This window comes from Mobula hypostoma, chromosome 25 (genome assembly GCF_963921235.1).
Source record: "Mobula hypostoma chromosome 25, sMobHyp1.1, whole genome shotgun sequence".
Taxonomy (NCBI): domain Eukaryota; kingdom Metazoa; phylum Chordata; class Chondrichthyes; order Myliobatiformes; family Myliobatidae; genus Mobula; species Mobula hypostoma.
The window spans coordinates 2,316,048-2,332,248 of record NC_086121.1 but is presented as its reverse complement, the minus strand read 5'-3'; the positions used below and the strand labels follow the sequence as shown (position 1 = coordinate 2,332,248).

Genomic DNA, 16,201 nt, shown 5'->3' with positions numbered 1-16,201 from the left:
ATGATGGTTGTACTGTTTGTGCCGGGGTGTACACGATGGTTGTATTGTTTGTGCTGGGTGTACATGCTGGGTTGTACTGTTCTGGGGTGTACACGATGGTTGTACTGTTTGTGCCGGGGTGTACACGATGGTTGTACTGTTTGTGCCGGGGTGTACACGATGGTTGTACTGTTTGTGCCGGGTGTACACGATGGTTGCACTGTTTGTTCTGGGGTGTACACGATGGTTGTACTGTTTGTGCCGGGGTGTACACAATGGTTGTACTGTTTGTGCCGGGGTGTACACAATGGTTGAACTGTTTGTGCCGGGTGTACACGCTGGGTTGTACTGTTTGTGCCGGGGTGTACACGATAGTTGTACTGTTTGTTCTGGGGTGTACACGCTGGGTTGTACTGTTTGTGCTGGGTGTACACGATGGTTGTACTGTTTGTGCCGGGGTGTACACGATGGTTGTACTGTTTGTGCCGGGGTGTACACGCTGGGTTGTACTGTTTGTGCCGGGGTGTACACGATGGTTGTACTGTTTGTGCCGGGGTGTACAGGATGGTTGTACTGTTTGTGCCGGGTGTACACGCTGGGTTGTACTGTTTGTTCTGGGGTGTACACGCTGGGTTGTACTGTTTGTGCTGGGTGTACACGATGGTTGTACTGTTTGTGCCGGGGTGTACACGCTGGGTTGTACTGTTTGTGCCGGGGTGTACACAATGGTTGTACTGTTTGTTCCGGGGTGCACCCGCTGGGTTGTACTGTTTGTGCCGGGGTGTACACAATGGTTGTACAGTTTGTGCCGGGGTGCACACGCTGGGTTGTACTGTTTGTGCCGGGGTGTACACGATGGTTGTATTGTTTGTGCTGGGTGTACATGCTGGGTTGTACTCTTTGTTCTGGGGTGTACACGATGGTTGTACTGTTTGTGCCGGGGTGTACACGATGGTTGTACTGTTTGTTCCGGGTGTACACGATGGTTGCACTGTTTGTTCTGGGGTGTACACGATGGTTGTACTGTTTGTGCCGGGGTGTACAGGATGGTTGTACTGTTTGTGCCTGGGTGCACACGATGGTTGTACTGTTTGTGCCGGGGTGTACACAATGGTTGTACTGTTTGTGCCAGGGTGTACACGATGGTTGTACTGTTTGTGCTGGGGTGTACACAATGGTTGTACTGTTTGTGCCGGGGTGTACACGCTGGGTTGTACTGTTTGTGCCGGGGTGTACACGCTGGGTTGTACTGTTTGTGCCGGGGTGTACACAATAGTTGTACTGTTTGTTCCGGGGTGCACCCGCTGGGTTGTACTGTTTGTGCCGGGGTGTACACAATGGTTGTACTGTTTGTTCCGGGGTGCACACGCTGGGTTGTACTGTTTGTGCCGGGGTGTACACGAAGGTTGTACTGTTTGTGCTGGGTGTACATGATGGTTGTACTGTTTGTGCCGGGGTGTACACGATGGTTGTATTGTTTGTGCTGGGTGTACATGCTGGGTTGTACTGTTCTGGGGTGTACACAATGGTTGTACTGTTTGTGCCGGGGTGTACACGCTGGGTTGTACTGTTTGTGCCGGGGTGTACACGCTGGGTTGTACTGTTTGTGCCGGGGTGTACACAATAGTTGTACTGTTTGTTCCGGGGTGCACCCGCTGGGTTGTACTGTTTGTGCCGGGGTGTACACAATGGTTGTACTGTTTGTTCCGGGGTGCACACGCTGGGTTGTACTGTTTGTGCCGGGGTGTACACGAAGGTTGTACTGTTTGTGCTGGGTGTACATGATGGTTGTACTGTTTGTGCCGGGGTGTACACGATGGTTGTATTGTTTGTGCTGGGTGTACATGCTGGGTTGTACTGTTCTGGGGTGTACACGATGGTTGTACTGTTTGTGCCGGGGTGTACACGATGGTTGTACTGTTTGTGCCGGGTGTACACGATGGTTGCACTGTTTGTTCTGGGGTGTACACGATGGTTGTACTGTTTGTGCCGGGGTGTACACAATGGTTGTACTGTTTGTGCCGGGGTGTACACAATGGTTGAACTGTTTGTGCCGGGTGTACACGCTGGGTTGTACTGTTTGTGCCGGGGTGTACACGATAGTTGTACTGTTTGTTCTGGGGTGTACACGCTGGGTTGTACTGTTTGTGCTGGGTGTACACGATGGTTGTACTGTTTGTGCCGGGGTGTACACGATGGTTGTACTGTTTGTGCCGGGGTGTACACGCTGGGTTGTACTGTTTGTGCCGGGGTGTACACGATGGTTGTACTGTTTGTGCCGGGGTGTACAGGATGGTTGTACTGTTTGTGCCGGGTGTACACGCTGGGTTGTACTGTTTGTTCTGGGGTGTACACGCTGGGTTGTACTGTTTGTGCTGGGTGTACACGATGGTTGTACTGTTTGTGCCGGGTGTACACGCTGGGTTGTACTGTTTGTTCCGGGGTGTACATGACGGTTGTACTGTTTGTGCCGGGGTTTACATGCTGGGTTGTACTGTTTGTTCCGGGGTGTACATGAGGGTTGTACTGTTTGTGCTGGGGTTTACATGCTGGGTTGTACTGTTTGTGCCGGGGTGTACACGATGGTTGTACTGTTTGTGCTGGGTGTACACGATGGTTGTACTGTTTGTGCCGGGGTGTACACGATGGTTGTACTGTTTGCGCCGGGTGTACACGCTGGGTTGTACTGTTTTTTCTGGGGTGTACACGATGGTTGTACTGTTTGTGCCGGGGTGTACACGATGGTTGTACTGTTTGTGCTGGGGTGTACACAATGGTTGTACTGTTTGTGCTGGGTGTACACAATGGTTGTACTGTTTGTGCCGGGGTGTACACGATGGTTGTACTGTTTGTGCCGGGGTGTACACGCTGGGTTGTACTGTTTGTGCCGGGGTGTACACGATGGTTGTACTGTTTGTGCCGGGGTGTACAGGATGGTTGTACTGTTTGTGCCTGGGTGCACACGATGGTTTTACTGTTTGTGCCGGGGTGTACACAATGGTTGTACTGTTTGTGCCAGGGTGTACACGATGGTTGTACTGTTTGTGCTGGGGTGTACACAATGGTTGTACTGTTTGTGCCGGGGTGTACACGCTGGGTTGTACTGTTTGTGCTGGGGTGTACACAATGGTTGTACTGTTTGTGCTGGGTGTACACAATGGTTGTACTGTTTGTGCCGGGGTGTACACGATGGTTGTACTGTTTGTGCCTGGGTGCACACGATGGTTTTACTGTTTGTGCCGGGGTGTACACAATGGTTGTACTGTTTGTGCCAGGGTGTACACGATGGTTGTACTGTTTGTGCTGGGGTGTACACAATGGTTGTACTGTTTGTGCCGGGGTGTACACGCTGGGTTGTACTGTTTGTGCTGGGGTGTACACAATGGTTGTACTGTTTGTGCTGGGTGTACACAATGGTTGTACTGTTTGTGCCGGGGTGTACACGATGGTTGTACTGTTTGTGCCGGGGTGTACACGCTGGGTTGTACTGTTTGTGCCGGGGTGTACACGATGGTTGTACTGTTTGTGCCGGGGTGTACAGGATGGTTGTACTGTTTGTGCCTGGGTGCACACGATGGTTGTACTGTTTGTGCCGGGGTGTACACAATGGTTGTACTGTTTGTGCCAGGGTGTACACGATGGTTGTACTGTTTGTGCTGGGGTGTACACGCTGGGTTGTACTGTTTGTGCCGGGGTGTACACGCTGGGTTGTACTGTTTGTGCCGGGGTGTACACAATGGTTGTACTGTTTGTTCCGGGGTGCACCCGCTGGGTTGTACTGTTTGTGCCGGGGTGTACACAATGGTTGTACAGTTTGTGCCGGGGTGCACACGCTGGGTTGTACTGTTTGTGCCGGGGTGTACACGATGGTTGTATTGTTTGTGCTGAGTGTACATGCTGGGTTGTACTGTTTGTTCTGGGGTGTACACGATGGTTGTACTGTTTGTGCCGGGGTGTACACGATGGTTGTACTGTTTGTTCCGGGTGTACACGATGGTTGCACTGTTTGTTCTGGGGTGTACACGATGGTTGTACTTTTTGTGCCGGGTGTACACGATGGTTGTACTTTTTGTGCTGGGGTGTACACGATGGTTGTACTGTTTGTTCCGGGTGTACACGATGGTTGCACTGTTTGTTCTGGGGTGTACACGATGGTTGTACTGTTTGTTCTGGGGTGTACACGCTGGGTTGTACTGTTTGTGCTGGGTGTACACGATGGTTGTACTGTTTGTTCTGAGGTGTACACGCTGGATTTGTACTGTTTGTGCCGGGTGTACACGCTGGGTTGTACTGTTTGTTCTGGGTGCACACGATGGTTGTACTGTGTGTGTTGGGGTGTACTTGAAGGTTGTACTGTTTGTTCCGGGGTGTACACGATGGTTGTACTGTGTGTGTTGGGGTGTACTTGAAGGTTGTACTGTTTGTGCTGGGTGTACACGATGGTTCTACTGTTTGTGCCGGGGTGTACACGATGGTTGTACTGTTTGTGCCAGGGTGTACACGCTGGGTTGTACTGTTTGTGCCGGGGTGTACACGATGGTTGTACTGTTTGTGCCGGGGTGTACACGATGGTTGTACTGTTTGTGCCGGGTGTACACAATGGTTGTACTGTTTGTGCTGGGGTGTACACGCTGGGTTGTACTGTTTGTGCTGGGTGTACACAATGGTTGTACTGTTTGTGCCGGGGTGTACACGATGGTTGTACTGTTTGTGCCGGGGTGTACACGCTGGTTGTACTGTTTGTGCCTGGGTGTACACGCTGGGTTGTACTGTTTGTGCCGGGGTGTACACGATGGTTGTACTGTTTGTGCCGGGGTGTACACAATGGTTCTACTGTTTGTGCCTGGGTGTACACGCTGGTTGTACTGTTTGTGCCTGGGTGTACACGCTGGGTTGTACTGTTTGTGCCGGGGTGTACACGCTGGGTTGTACTGTTTGTGCCGGGGTGTACACGATGGTTGTACAGTTTGTGCCGGGGTGTACACGATGGTTGTACTGTTTGTTCTGGGGTGTACACGCTGGGTTGTATTGTTTGTGCCGGGTGTACACGATGGTTGTACAGTTTGTGCCGGGGTGTACACGATGGTTGTACAGTTTGTGCCGGGGTGCACACGCTGGGTTGTACTGTTTGTGCCGGGGTGTACATGACGGTTGTACTGTTTGTGCCGGGGTGTACATGACGGTTGTACTGTTTGTGCTGGGGTTTACATGCTGGGTTGTACTGTTTGTGCCGGGGTGTACATGACGGTTGTACTGTTTGTTCCGGGGTGTACATGACGGTTGTACTGTTTGTGCCGGGGTGTACATGACGGTTGTACTGTTTGTGCTGGGGTTTACATGCTGGGTTGTACTGTTTGTGCCGGGGTGTACACGATGGTTGTACTGTTTGTGCTGGGGTGTACACGATGGTTGTACTGTTTGTGCTGGGGTGTACACAATGGTTGTACTGTTTGTGCCGGGGTGTACACGATGGTTGTACTGTTTGTGCCGGGGTGTACACGATGGTTGTACTGTTTGTGCCGGGTGTTCACACGCTGGGTTGTACTGTTTGTGCCGGGGTGTACACGATGGTTGTACTGTTTGTGCCGGGTGTTCACACTCTGGGTTGTACTGTTTGTGCCGGGGTGTACACAATGGTTGTACTGTTTGTGCCGGGGTGTACATGATGGGTTGTACTGTTTGTTCTGGGGTGTACACGATGGTTGTACTGTTTGTGCCGGGTGTACACGATGGTTGTACTTTTTGTGCCGGGGTGTACACGATGGTTGCACTGTTTGTTCTGGGGTGTACACGATGGTTGTACTGTTTGTGCCGGGTGTACATGATGGTTGTACTGTTTGTTCTGGGGTGTACATGATGGTTGTACTGTTTGTTCTGAGGTGTACACGATGGTTGTACTGTTTGTGCCGGGGTGTACACGATGGTTGTACTGTTTGTGCCGGGTGTACATGATGGTTGTACTGTTTGTTCTGGGGTGTACACGCTGGGTTGTACTGTTTGTGCCGGGGTGTACACAATGGTTGTACTGTTTGTGCCGGGGTGTACACGATGGTTGCACTGTTTGTTCTGGGGTGTACACGATGGTTGTACTGTTTGTTCTGGGGTGTACACGCTGGATTTGTACTGTTTGTTCCGGGGTGCACCCGCTGGGTTGTACTGTTTGTGCCGGGGTGTACACGATGGTTGTACAGTTTGTGCCGGGGTGCACACGCTGGGTTGTACTGTTTGTGCCGGGGTGTACACGAAGGTTGTACTGTTTGTGCTGGGTGTACATGATGGTTGTACTGTTTGTGCCGGGGTGTACACGATGGTTGTACTGTTTGTTCCGGGTGTACACGATGGTTGCACTGTTTGTTCTGGGGTGTACACGATGGTTGTACTCTTTGTGCCGGGGTGTACACGCTGGGTTGTACTGTTTGTGCCGGGTGTACATGATGGTTGTACTGTTTGTTCTGGGGTGTACACGATGGTTGTACTGTTTGTGCCGGGGTGTACACGATGGTTGTACTGTTTGTGCCGGGTGTACATGATGGTTGTACTGTTTGTTCTGGGGTGTACACGATGGGTTGTACTGTTTGTGCCGGGGTGTACACAATGGTTGTACTGTTTGTGCCGGGGTGTACACGATGGTTGCACTGTTTGTTCTGGGGTGTACACGATGGTTGTACTGTTTGTTCTGGGGTGTACACGATGGTTGTACTGTGTGTGTTGGGGTGTACTTGAAGGTTGTACTGTTTGTGCTGGGTGTACACGCTGGGTTGTACTGTTTGTGCCGGGGTGTACACGATGGTTGTACTGTTTGTTCTGGGGTGTACACGATGGTTGTACTGTTTGTGCCGGGTGTACACGCTGGTTGTACTGTTTGTGCTGGGTGTACATGACGGTTGTACTCTTTGTGCTGGGTGTACACGATGGTTGTACTGTTTGTGCCGGGGTGTACACGATGGTTGTACTGTTTGTGCTGGGTGTACACGCTGGGTTGTACTGTTTGTGCCGGGGTGCACCCGCTGGGTTGTACTGTTTGTGCCGGGTGTACACGCTGGGTTGTACTGTTTGTTCCGGGGTGTACATGCTGGGTTGTACTGTTTGTTCCGGGGTGTACATGACGGTTGTACTGTTTGTGCTGGGTGTACACGATGGTTGTACTGTTTGTGCCGGGGTGTACACGATGGTTGTACTGTTTGTGCTGGGTGTACACGCTGGGTTGTACTGTTTGTGCCGGGGTGCACACGCTGGGTTGTACTGTTTGTTCTGGGGTGTACACAATGGTTGTACTGTTTGTGCCGGGTGTACACGCTGGGTTGTACTGTTTGTTCCGGGGTGTACATGACGGTTGTACTGTTTGTGCCGGGGTTTACATGCTGGGTTGTACTGTTTGTTCCGGGGTGTACATGACGGTTGTACTGTTTGTGCCGGGGTTTACATGCTGGGTTGTACTGTTTGTTCCGGGGTGTACATGACGGTTGTACTGTTTGTGCCGGGGTTTACATGCTGGGTTGTACTGTTTGTTCCGGGGTGTACATGACGGTTGTACTGTTTGTGCTGGGGTTTACATGCTGGGTTGTACTGTTTGTGCCGGGGTGTACAGGATGGTTGTACTGTTTGTGCTGGGTGTACACGATGGTTGTACTGTTTGTGCTGGGTGTACACGATGGTTGTACTGTTTGCGCCGGGTGTACACGATGGTTGTACTGTTTGTGCCGGGTGTTCACACAATGGTTGTGCTGTTTGTGCCGGGTGTTCACGCTGGGTTGTACTGTTTGTTCTGGGGTGTACACGATGGTTGTACTGTTTGTGCTGGGTGTACACGATGGTTGTACTGTTTGTGCCGGGTGTTCACACAATGGTTGTGCTGTTTGTGCCGGGTGTTCACGCTGGGTTGTACTGTTTGTTCCGGGGTGTACACGATGGTTGTTCTCTTTGTGCCGGGGTGTACACGCTGGGTTGTACTGTTTGTTCCGGGTTGTACACAATGGTTGTACTGTTTGTGCTGGGTGTACACGATGGTTGTACTGTTTGCGCCGGGTGTACACGATGGTTGTACTGTTTGTGCCGGGTGTTCACACAATGGTTGTGCTGTTTGTGCCGGGTGTTCACGCTGGGTTGTACTGTTTGTTCTGGGGTGTACACGATGGTTGTACTGTTTGTGCTGGGTGTACACGATGGTTGTACTGTTTGTGCCGGGTGTTCACACAATGGTTGTGCTGTTTGTGCCGGGTGTTCACGCTGGGTTGTACTGTTTGTTCCGGGGTGTACACGATGGTTGTTCTCTTTGTGCCGGGGTGTACACGCTGGGTTGTACTGTTTGTTCCGGGTTGTACACAATGGTTGTACTGTTTGTGTCGGGTGTACACGATGGTTGTACTATGTGTGTTGGGGTGTAAACGCTGGGTTGTACTGTTTATGCCGGGGTGTACACGTTGGGTTGTACTGTTTGTTCCGGGGTGTACAGAATGGTTGTACTGTTTGTGCCGGGGTGTACAGTCTTGGTTGTACTGTTTGTTCTGGGGTGTACATGATGGTTATACTGTTTGTGCCGGGGTGTACACGCTGGGTTGTACTGTTTGTTCTGGGGTGTACATGATGGTTGTACTGTTTGTGCCGGGTGTACACGATGGTTGTACTGTTTGTGCCGGGTGTTCACACGCTGGGTTGTACTGTTTGTGCCGGGTGTTCACACGCTGGGTTGTACTGTTTGTGCCGGGGTGTACACGCTGGGTTGTACTGTTTGTGCTGGGTGTACACGATGGTTGTACTGTTTGTGCCGGGGTGTACACGATGGTTGTATTGTTTGTGCTGGGTGTACATGCTGGGTTGTACTGTTTGTGCCGGGGTGTACACGATGGTTGTACTGTTTGTGCTGGGTGTACACGATGGTTGTACTGTTTGTGCCGGGGTGTACACGATGGTTGTACTGTTTGCGCCGGGTGTACACGATGGTTGTACTGTTTGTGCCGGGTGTTCACACAATGGTTGTGCTGTTTGTGCCGGGTGTTCACGCTGGGTTGTACTGTTTGTTCCGGGTTGTACACAATGGTTGTACTGTTTGTGTCGGGTGTACACGATGGTTGTACTATGTGTGTTGGGGTGTAAACGCTGGGTTGTACTGTTTATGCCGGGGTGTACACGTTGGGTTGTACTGTTTGTTCCGGGGTGTACACGCTGGGTTGTACTGTTTGTGCTGGGTGTACACGATGGTTGTACTGTTTGTGCCGGGGTGTACACGATGGTTGTACTGTTTGTGCCGGGTGTACACGATGGTTGTACTGTTTGTGCCGGGGTGTACACGATGGTTGTACTGTTTGTGCCGGGGTGTACACGCTGGGTTGTACTGTTTGTGCCGGGGTGTACACGATGGTTGTACTGTTTGTGCCGGGTGTTCACACGATGGTTGTACTGTTTGTGCCGAGTGTACATGTCAGGTTGTACTGTTTGTGCCGGGGTGTACACGATGGGTTGTACTGTTTGTTCTGGGGTGTACACGATGGTTGTACTGTTTGTGCCGGGGTGTACACGCTAGGTTGTACTGTTTGTGCTGGGTGTACACGCTGGGTTGTACTGTTTGTGCCGGGGTGTACACGATGGTTGTACTGTTTGTGCCGGGGTGTACATGATGGTTGTACTGTTTCTGCCGGGGTGTACATGATGGTTGTACTGTTTGTGCCGGGGTGTACATGATGGTTGTACTGTTTGTGCCGGGGTGTACACGATGGTTGTACTGTTTGTGCCGGGGTGTACACGATGGTTGTACTGTTTGTGCCGGGGTGTACACGATGGGTTGTACTGTTTGTGCCGGGGTGTACACGATGGTTGTACTGTTTGTGCCGGGGTGTACACGATGGTTGTACTGTTTGTGCCGAGTGTACATGTCAGGTTGTACTGTTTGTGCCGGGTGTACACGATGGGTTGTACTGTTTGTGCCGGGGTGTACACGATGGTTGTACTGTTTGTGCCGGGGTGTACACGATGGTTGTACTGTTTGTGCCGGGTGTACACGATGGTTGTACTGTTTGTGCCGGGGTGTACACAATGGTTGTACTGTTTGTGCCGGATGTACACGCTGGGTTTTACTGTTTGTGCTGGGTGTACACGATGGTTGTACTGTTTGTGCCGGGGTGTACACGATGGTTGTACTGTTTGTGCCGGGGTGTACACGATGGTTGTACTGTTTGTGCCGGGGTGTACACGCTGGGTTGTACTGTTTGTGCCGGGGTGTACACGATGGTTGTACTGTTTGTGCCGGGGTGTACACAATGGTTGTACTGTTTGTGCCGGATGTACACGCTGGGTTTTACTGTTTGTGCTGGGTGTACACAATGGTTGTACTGTTTGTGCCGGGGTGTACACAATGGTTGTACTGTTTGTGCCGGATGTACACAATGGTTGTACTGTTTGTGCCGGGTGTACACAATGGTTGTACTGTTTGTGCCGGGTGTACACAATGGTTGTACTGTTTGTGCCGGATGTACACGCTGGGTTTTACTGTTTTGTGCTGGGTGTACACAATGGTTGTACTGTTTGTGCCGGGGTGTACACGATGGTTGTACTGTTTGTGCCGGGTGTACACGCTGGGTTGTACTGTTTGTGCCGGGTGTACACGATGGTTGTACTGTTTGTGCCGGGGTGTACACGATAGTTGTACTGTTTGTGCCTGGGTGTACACGATAGTTGTACTGTTTGTGCTGGGGTGTACACGATGGTTGTACTGTTTGTGCTGGGTGTACACGATGGTTGTACTGTTTGTGCCGGGGTGTACACGATGGTTGTACTGTTTGTGCCGGGGTGTACACGATGGTTGTACTGTTTGTGCCGGGGTGTACACGTGGTTGTACTGTTTGTGCCGGGGTGTACCGGTTTGTACTGTTTGTGCCGGGGTGTACACGTGGTTGTACTGTTTGTGCCGGGGTGTACACGACTGTTTGTACTGTTTGTGCCGGGGTGTACACGCTGGGTTGTACTGTTTGTGCCGGGGTGTACACGATGGTTGTACTGTTTGTGCCGGGGTGTACACGTGGTTGTACTGTTTGTGCCGGGGTGTACACGATGGGTTGTACTGTTTGTGCCGGGGTGTACACGATGGTTGTACTGTTTGTGCCGGGGTGTACACAATGGTTGTACTGTTTGTGCCGGGGTGTACACGATGGTTGTACTGTTTGTGCCGGGGTGTACACGATGGTTGTACTGTTTGTGCCGGGGTGTACACGATGGTTGACTGTTTGTGCCGGGGTGTACACGCTGGGTTGTACTGTTTGTGCCAGGGTGTACACGATGGTTGTACTGTTTGTGCCGGGGTGTACACGATGGGTTGTACTGTTTGTGCCGGGGTGTACACGATGGTTGTACTGTTTGTGCCGGGGTGTACACGCTGGGTTGTACTGTTTGTGCCGGGGTGTACACAATGGTTGTACTGTTTGTGCCGGGGTGTACACGATGGTTGTACTGTTTGTGCCGGGGTGTACACGATGGTTGTACTGTTTGTGCCGGGGTGTACACGATGGTTGTACTGTTTGTGCCGGGGTGTACACGATGGTTGTACTGTTTGTGCCGGGGTGTACACGCTGGGTTGTACTGTTTGTGCCGGGGTGTACACGATGGTTGTACTGTTTGTGCCGGGGTGTACACGATGGTTGTACTGTTTGTGCCGGGGTGTACACGATGGTTGTACTGTTTGTGCCGGGGTGCACCCGCTGGGTTGTACTGTTTGTGCCGGGGTGTACACGATGGTTGTACTGTTTGTGCCGGGGTGTACACGATGGTTGTACTGTTTGTGCCGGGGTGTACACGCTGGGTTGTACTGTTTGTGCCGGGGTGTACACGATGGTTGTACTGTTTGTGCCGGGGTGTACACGCTGGGTTGTACTGTTTGTGCCGGGGTGTACACGATGGTTGTACTGTTTGTGCCGGGGTGTACACGATGGTTGTACTGTTTGTGCCGGGGTGTACACGATGGTTGTACTGTTTGTGCCGGGGTGTACACGATGGTTGTACTGTTTGTGCCGGGGTGTACACGATGGTTGTACTGTTTGTGCCGGGTGTACACGATGGTTGTACTGTTTGTGCCGGCGTGTACACGATGGTTGTACTGTTTGTGCCGGGGTGTACACGATGGTTGTACTGTTTGTGCCGGGGTGTACAGGATGGTTGTACTGTATGTGCCGGGGTGTACACGATGGTTGTACTGTTTGTGCCGGGGTGTACAGGATGGTTGTACTGTTTGTGCCGGGGTGTACACGATGGTTGTACTGTTTGTGCCGGGGTGCACCCGCTGGGTTGTACTGTTTGTGCCGGGCTGTACACGATGGTTGTACTGTTTGTGCCGGGGTGTACACGATGGTTGTACTGTTTGTGCCGGGGTGTACACGATGGTTGTACTGTTTGTGCCGGGGTGTACACGCTGGGTTGTACTGTTTGTGCCGGGGTGTACACGATGGTTGTACTGTTTGTGCCAGGGTGTACACGATGGTTGTACTCTTTGTGCCGGGGTGTACACGCTGGGTTGCACTGTTTGTGCCAGGGTGTACACGATGGTTGCACTGTTTGTGCCGGGGTGTACACGCTGGGTTGTACTGTTTGTGCTGGGTGTACACGATGGTTGTACTGTTTGTGCCGGGGTGTACACGATGGTTGTACTGTTTGTGCCGGGGTGTACACGATGTTTGTTCTGTTTGTGCCGGGGTGTACACGATGGTTGTACTGTTTGTGCCGGGGTGTACACGATGGTTGTACTGTTTGTGCCGGGTGTACACGATGGTTGTACTGTTTGTGCCGGCGTGTACACGATGGTTGTACTGTTTGTGCCGGGGTGTACACGATGGTTGTACTGTTTGTGCCGGGGTGTACAGGATGGTTGTACTGTATGTGCCGGGGTGTACACGATGGTTGTACTGTTTGTGCCGGGGTGTACAGGATGGTTGTACTGTTTGTGCCGGGGTGTACACGATGGTTGTACTGTTTGTGCCGGGGTGTACAGGATGGTTGTACTGTATGTGCCGGGGTGTACACAATGGTTGTACTGTTTGTGCCGGGGTGTACAGGATGGTTGTACTGTATGTGCCGGGGTGTACACAATGGTTGAACTGTTTGTACCAGGGTGTACACGATGGTTGTACTGTTTGTCCCGGGGTGTACACGATGGTTGTACTGTTTGTGCCGGGGTGTAAACGCTGGGTTGTACTGTTTGTGCCGGGTGTTCACGATGGTTGTACTCTTTGTGCCGGGGTGTACACGATGGTTGTACTGTTTGTGCCGGGGTGTACACGCTGGGTTGTACTGTTTGTTCTGGGGTGTACATGATGGTTGTACTGTTTGTGCTGGGTGTTCACGATGGTTGTACTCTTTGTGCTGGGTGTACACCCCCGGTTGTACTCTTTGTGTCGGGTGTACACGATGGTTGTTCTGCTGTTCTAACCAGCTGTTGTCTGTACACAGGTGATTCAGCAGGCTCTACACCGCCAGCCCAACACTGCCGCCCAGTACCTGCAGCAGATGTATGCGGCGCAACAGCAGCACCTGATGCTGCAGACTGCAGCCCTCCAGCAGCAGCACCTGAGCAGCGCACAGTTGCAGAGCCTGGCAGCTGTGCAGCAGGTAAGCAGTGGCGTGGAGGGGCGGGAGGGGGTGACACAAGGATCGGGGGGTGGGGGGCCGTGTTGAATCTGGTGACACTGATCCAGATGGTTCTCTGATCTCAAGAATGAGGCATAAAACTCAAAGGTTAATGTTTTACCAAGTGTGACAGGAACAAAAAAACAGAAGGAAATACTAGAAATAAAGCAGTCTCGTACTCCAACTGGAGATAACACCATCCCCCGTGATAACCATACCCTGATTAATGGTCAGGTTCAAGTGACGTGACCGCTGCTCCAGAAAAACTAAGAACCTTCTGGAAAAATACGGAATAGGTGTACTGTAGTTAGTTGAGTTAAGCCTGTCACCTCTTCTGGGGCATAGGCCACCAACAGCAGCTCTCGGAGACCTCTGTCCTGGGCCAGTGTTTCATGTTGTCTCCAGGCGAAGCCCAGCTTCTTGCTGTATCCTTCCTCCCCCAGGGATGGAGCCTTTGGAGTTTCTGTTGAAGTTTCTGTAGCTCTGGGCTTTTACATGATGGGGTTGCTAATCCCATCCCCAACCCTGCTCCTTTCACAGCCAGGGTTGGGTCCGTCCACAGAGGAGTTGAACTGTACTGTAAATACTGGAAAATTTCGCGTGTACAGCTGATCCCATAAACATTACAGGCATGCGCAGGGAGGTTAATCTCTGAGAAAAATAACCCTACACCCTCACCCAACCGGGGAGAGGGTACCCAGCCACGTGGTACTTTGACAGAAAACATTGTGCCTTCGCATGAAACTGAACGTTGGCAAGGTCCACAGGGTCCCACACATCTCATTACTGTGGGATCTTCAGAAGGTGATGCCTCAAGGAGGCGACAATCGACAATAAAGACGCCCATCGCCCAGGACGTGACCTCTTCTCGTTGCTACCATTGTCTTCATTCCCGGAATCATTCTTGTGAACCTCCTCTGGACCCTCTCCAAGGCCAGCATATCTTTGCTTAGGGGAGCCCAAAACTGTTCACAATACTCAAGGTGAGGCCTCACCAGAGCTTTACAAAGCCTCAGCATCACATCCTTGCTCTTGTATTCAAGCCTTCTTGAAATGAATACTAACATGGCATGTGCCTTCCTTACCACCGGTGAGTGAAGTTATCCCTTCTGGCTCAGGAGCCTGATGATTGAGGGGTAATAACCTGATGAAGTGGGACTTGAGGCTCCTGTACTCTGTTCCCAGTGGTAAAGAGAGGAGAGCATGGCCTGGATGAAAATGATCCCTCTTGTGTTTCTTGATCTCATTACTGGAGATTCAGTGTCACCCGACCCAGCCACTTTGATCTCTCATTAACCTGGTCCATCACCACTTGCCTTTCTTAACCTGGTGTGCTCTGGGGCACATCATCAGTGATGTAAACTGGGGTTATCGGGAGTTTCAGGTCCTTGATGATGGATGCTGCTCCCTCTTTGGATGTACTCAGTGGTGGGGAGGGCTTTACCCATGACAGACTGCGCCATGTCCACCACTTTTTGTAGTATTTTCTGTTCAACGGCTTGGTGTTTCAGCCCCGTGTCAGCACAGACATCAAAGGCCAAAGGCCTGTTCCTGTACTCTGTTTGTTGAACATGAATGCCAGCATCTCTGTGTCATGCTGAGCTTTGAGCCGAGCAAGAACTGGCCCCGGTCAGCCCGGGAAGTAGATTGGTAATGCCTGTCTGTTAGCACACATCGCAGAATGGATCTGTTCCAAGCTGCCCTGTGTCCAGTTGTAATTGAATCACCCCCAAACGTAAAAGGCTGCGGAATGAAATTTGCAAAAACAAATTAGACCTCTTCGAAGACGATGAGGGAGATCGGTGGCAGTAAGTGGCTTGTGTGCAGACTACGATTCAATTAAATTTGTAAGTACTATTTCTTGGAGGCTCGAGGGCAGAAATGGAGAGAGGAAATGGCCCGATCGAGTAGGGGGTGAAAGACAGGCAGCCAAATCAGGTTTACGGGAGAGAGTGAGAGAGGAGGATAAAGTGGAACAGCACATGGGTCAGATTTCACGGCAGAGCCTTCCCTGCAGAGGGGGCAGTATGAGCTAATTGCACTGAGTGTTCAGGATCGGAATCAAGTTTAATATCACTGGCATATGTCATAAAAATTTGTTGTTCTGTACATTGCAATATAAAATAATAAAAAGGTTTATATCGGTACATATATACACATACACATGCACACACACACACACACATTTCTTAATGGACAATGAACACTATCTCTATTTTTCTCCCTCTCTCTTTGCACTAGTAGTACAAAAAGTAGTGCAAAAAGAGAGGGGGAAAAATGAGAGATAGTGTTCATTGTCCATTCAGAAATGTGATGGCAGAGGCAAAGAAGCTGTTTTGCCCGTACCTCCTTGTTGATGGTAGCAATGAGAAGAGGACATGTCCTGAGTGATGAGGGTCCTTAATGATGGATGCTGCCTTTTTGAGGCATCGCCTTTTAAAAATGTCCTCAGTGCTGGGGAGACAAGTGCCCATGATGGAGCTGGCTGTGTTTATAACTTTCTGCAGCTTTTCCCGATCCTGTGCAGTGCTCCCTCCACACTAGACAGTGGTGCAACCCGTTAGAATGGTCTGCTCCGTACAGAGTCGGAAGTCTGTGTGATAATGGCTAGTTTTAA

At 51.3% G+C, this 16,201-nt stretch overlaps 1 protein-coding gene across 13 annotated transcripts in view; it reads left to right on the top strand.

Moving 5' to 3' along the window:
• LOC134337922 (polyhomeotic-like protein 2) overlaps positions 1-16,201 on the top strand; it is a 308,667-nt gene that overhangs the window by 188,031 nt on the left and 104,435 nt on the right. For all 13 annotated transcript variants that reach the window (XM_063033301.1, XM_063033300.1, XM_063033308.1 and 10 more), the window contains one exon: positions 13,408-13,566. In XM_063033301.1, coding sequence (XP_062889371.1) covers positions 13,408-13,566 — 159 coding nt within the window. The remainder of the gene's footprint in view (positions 1-13,407; positions 13,567-16,201) is intronic.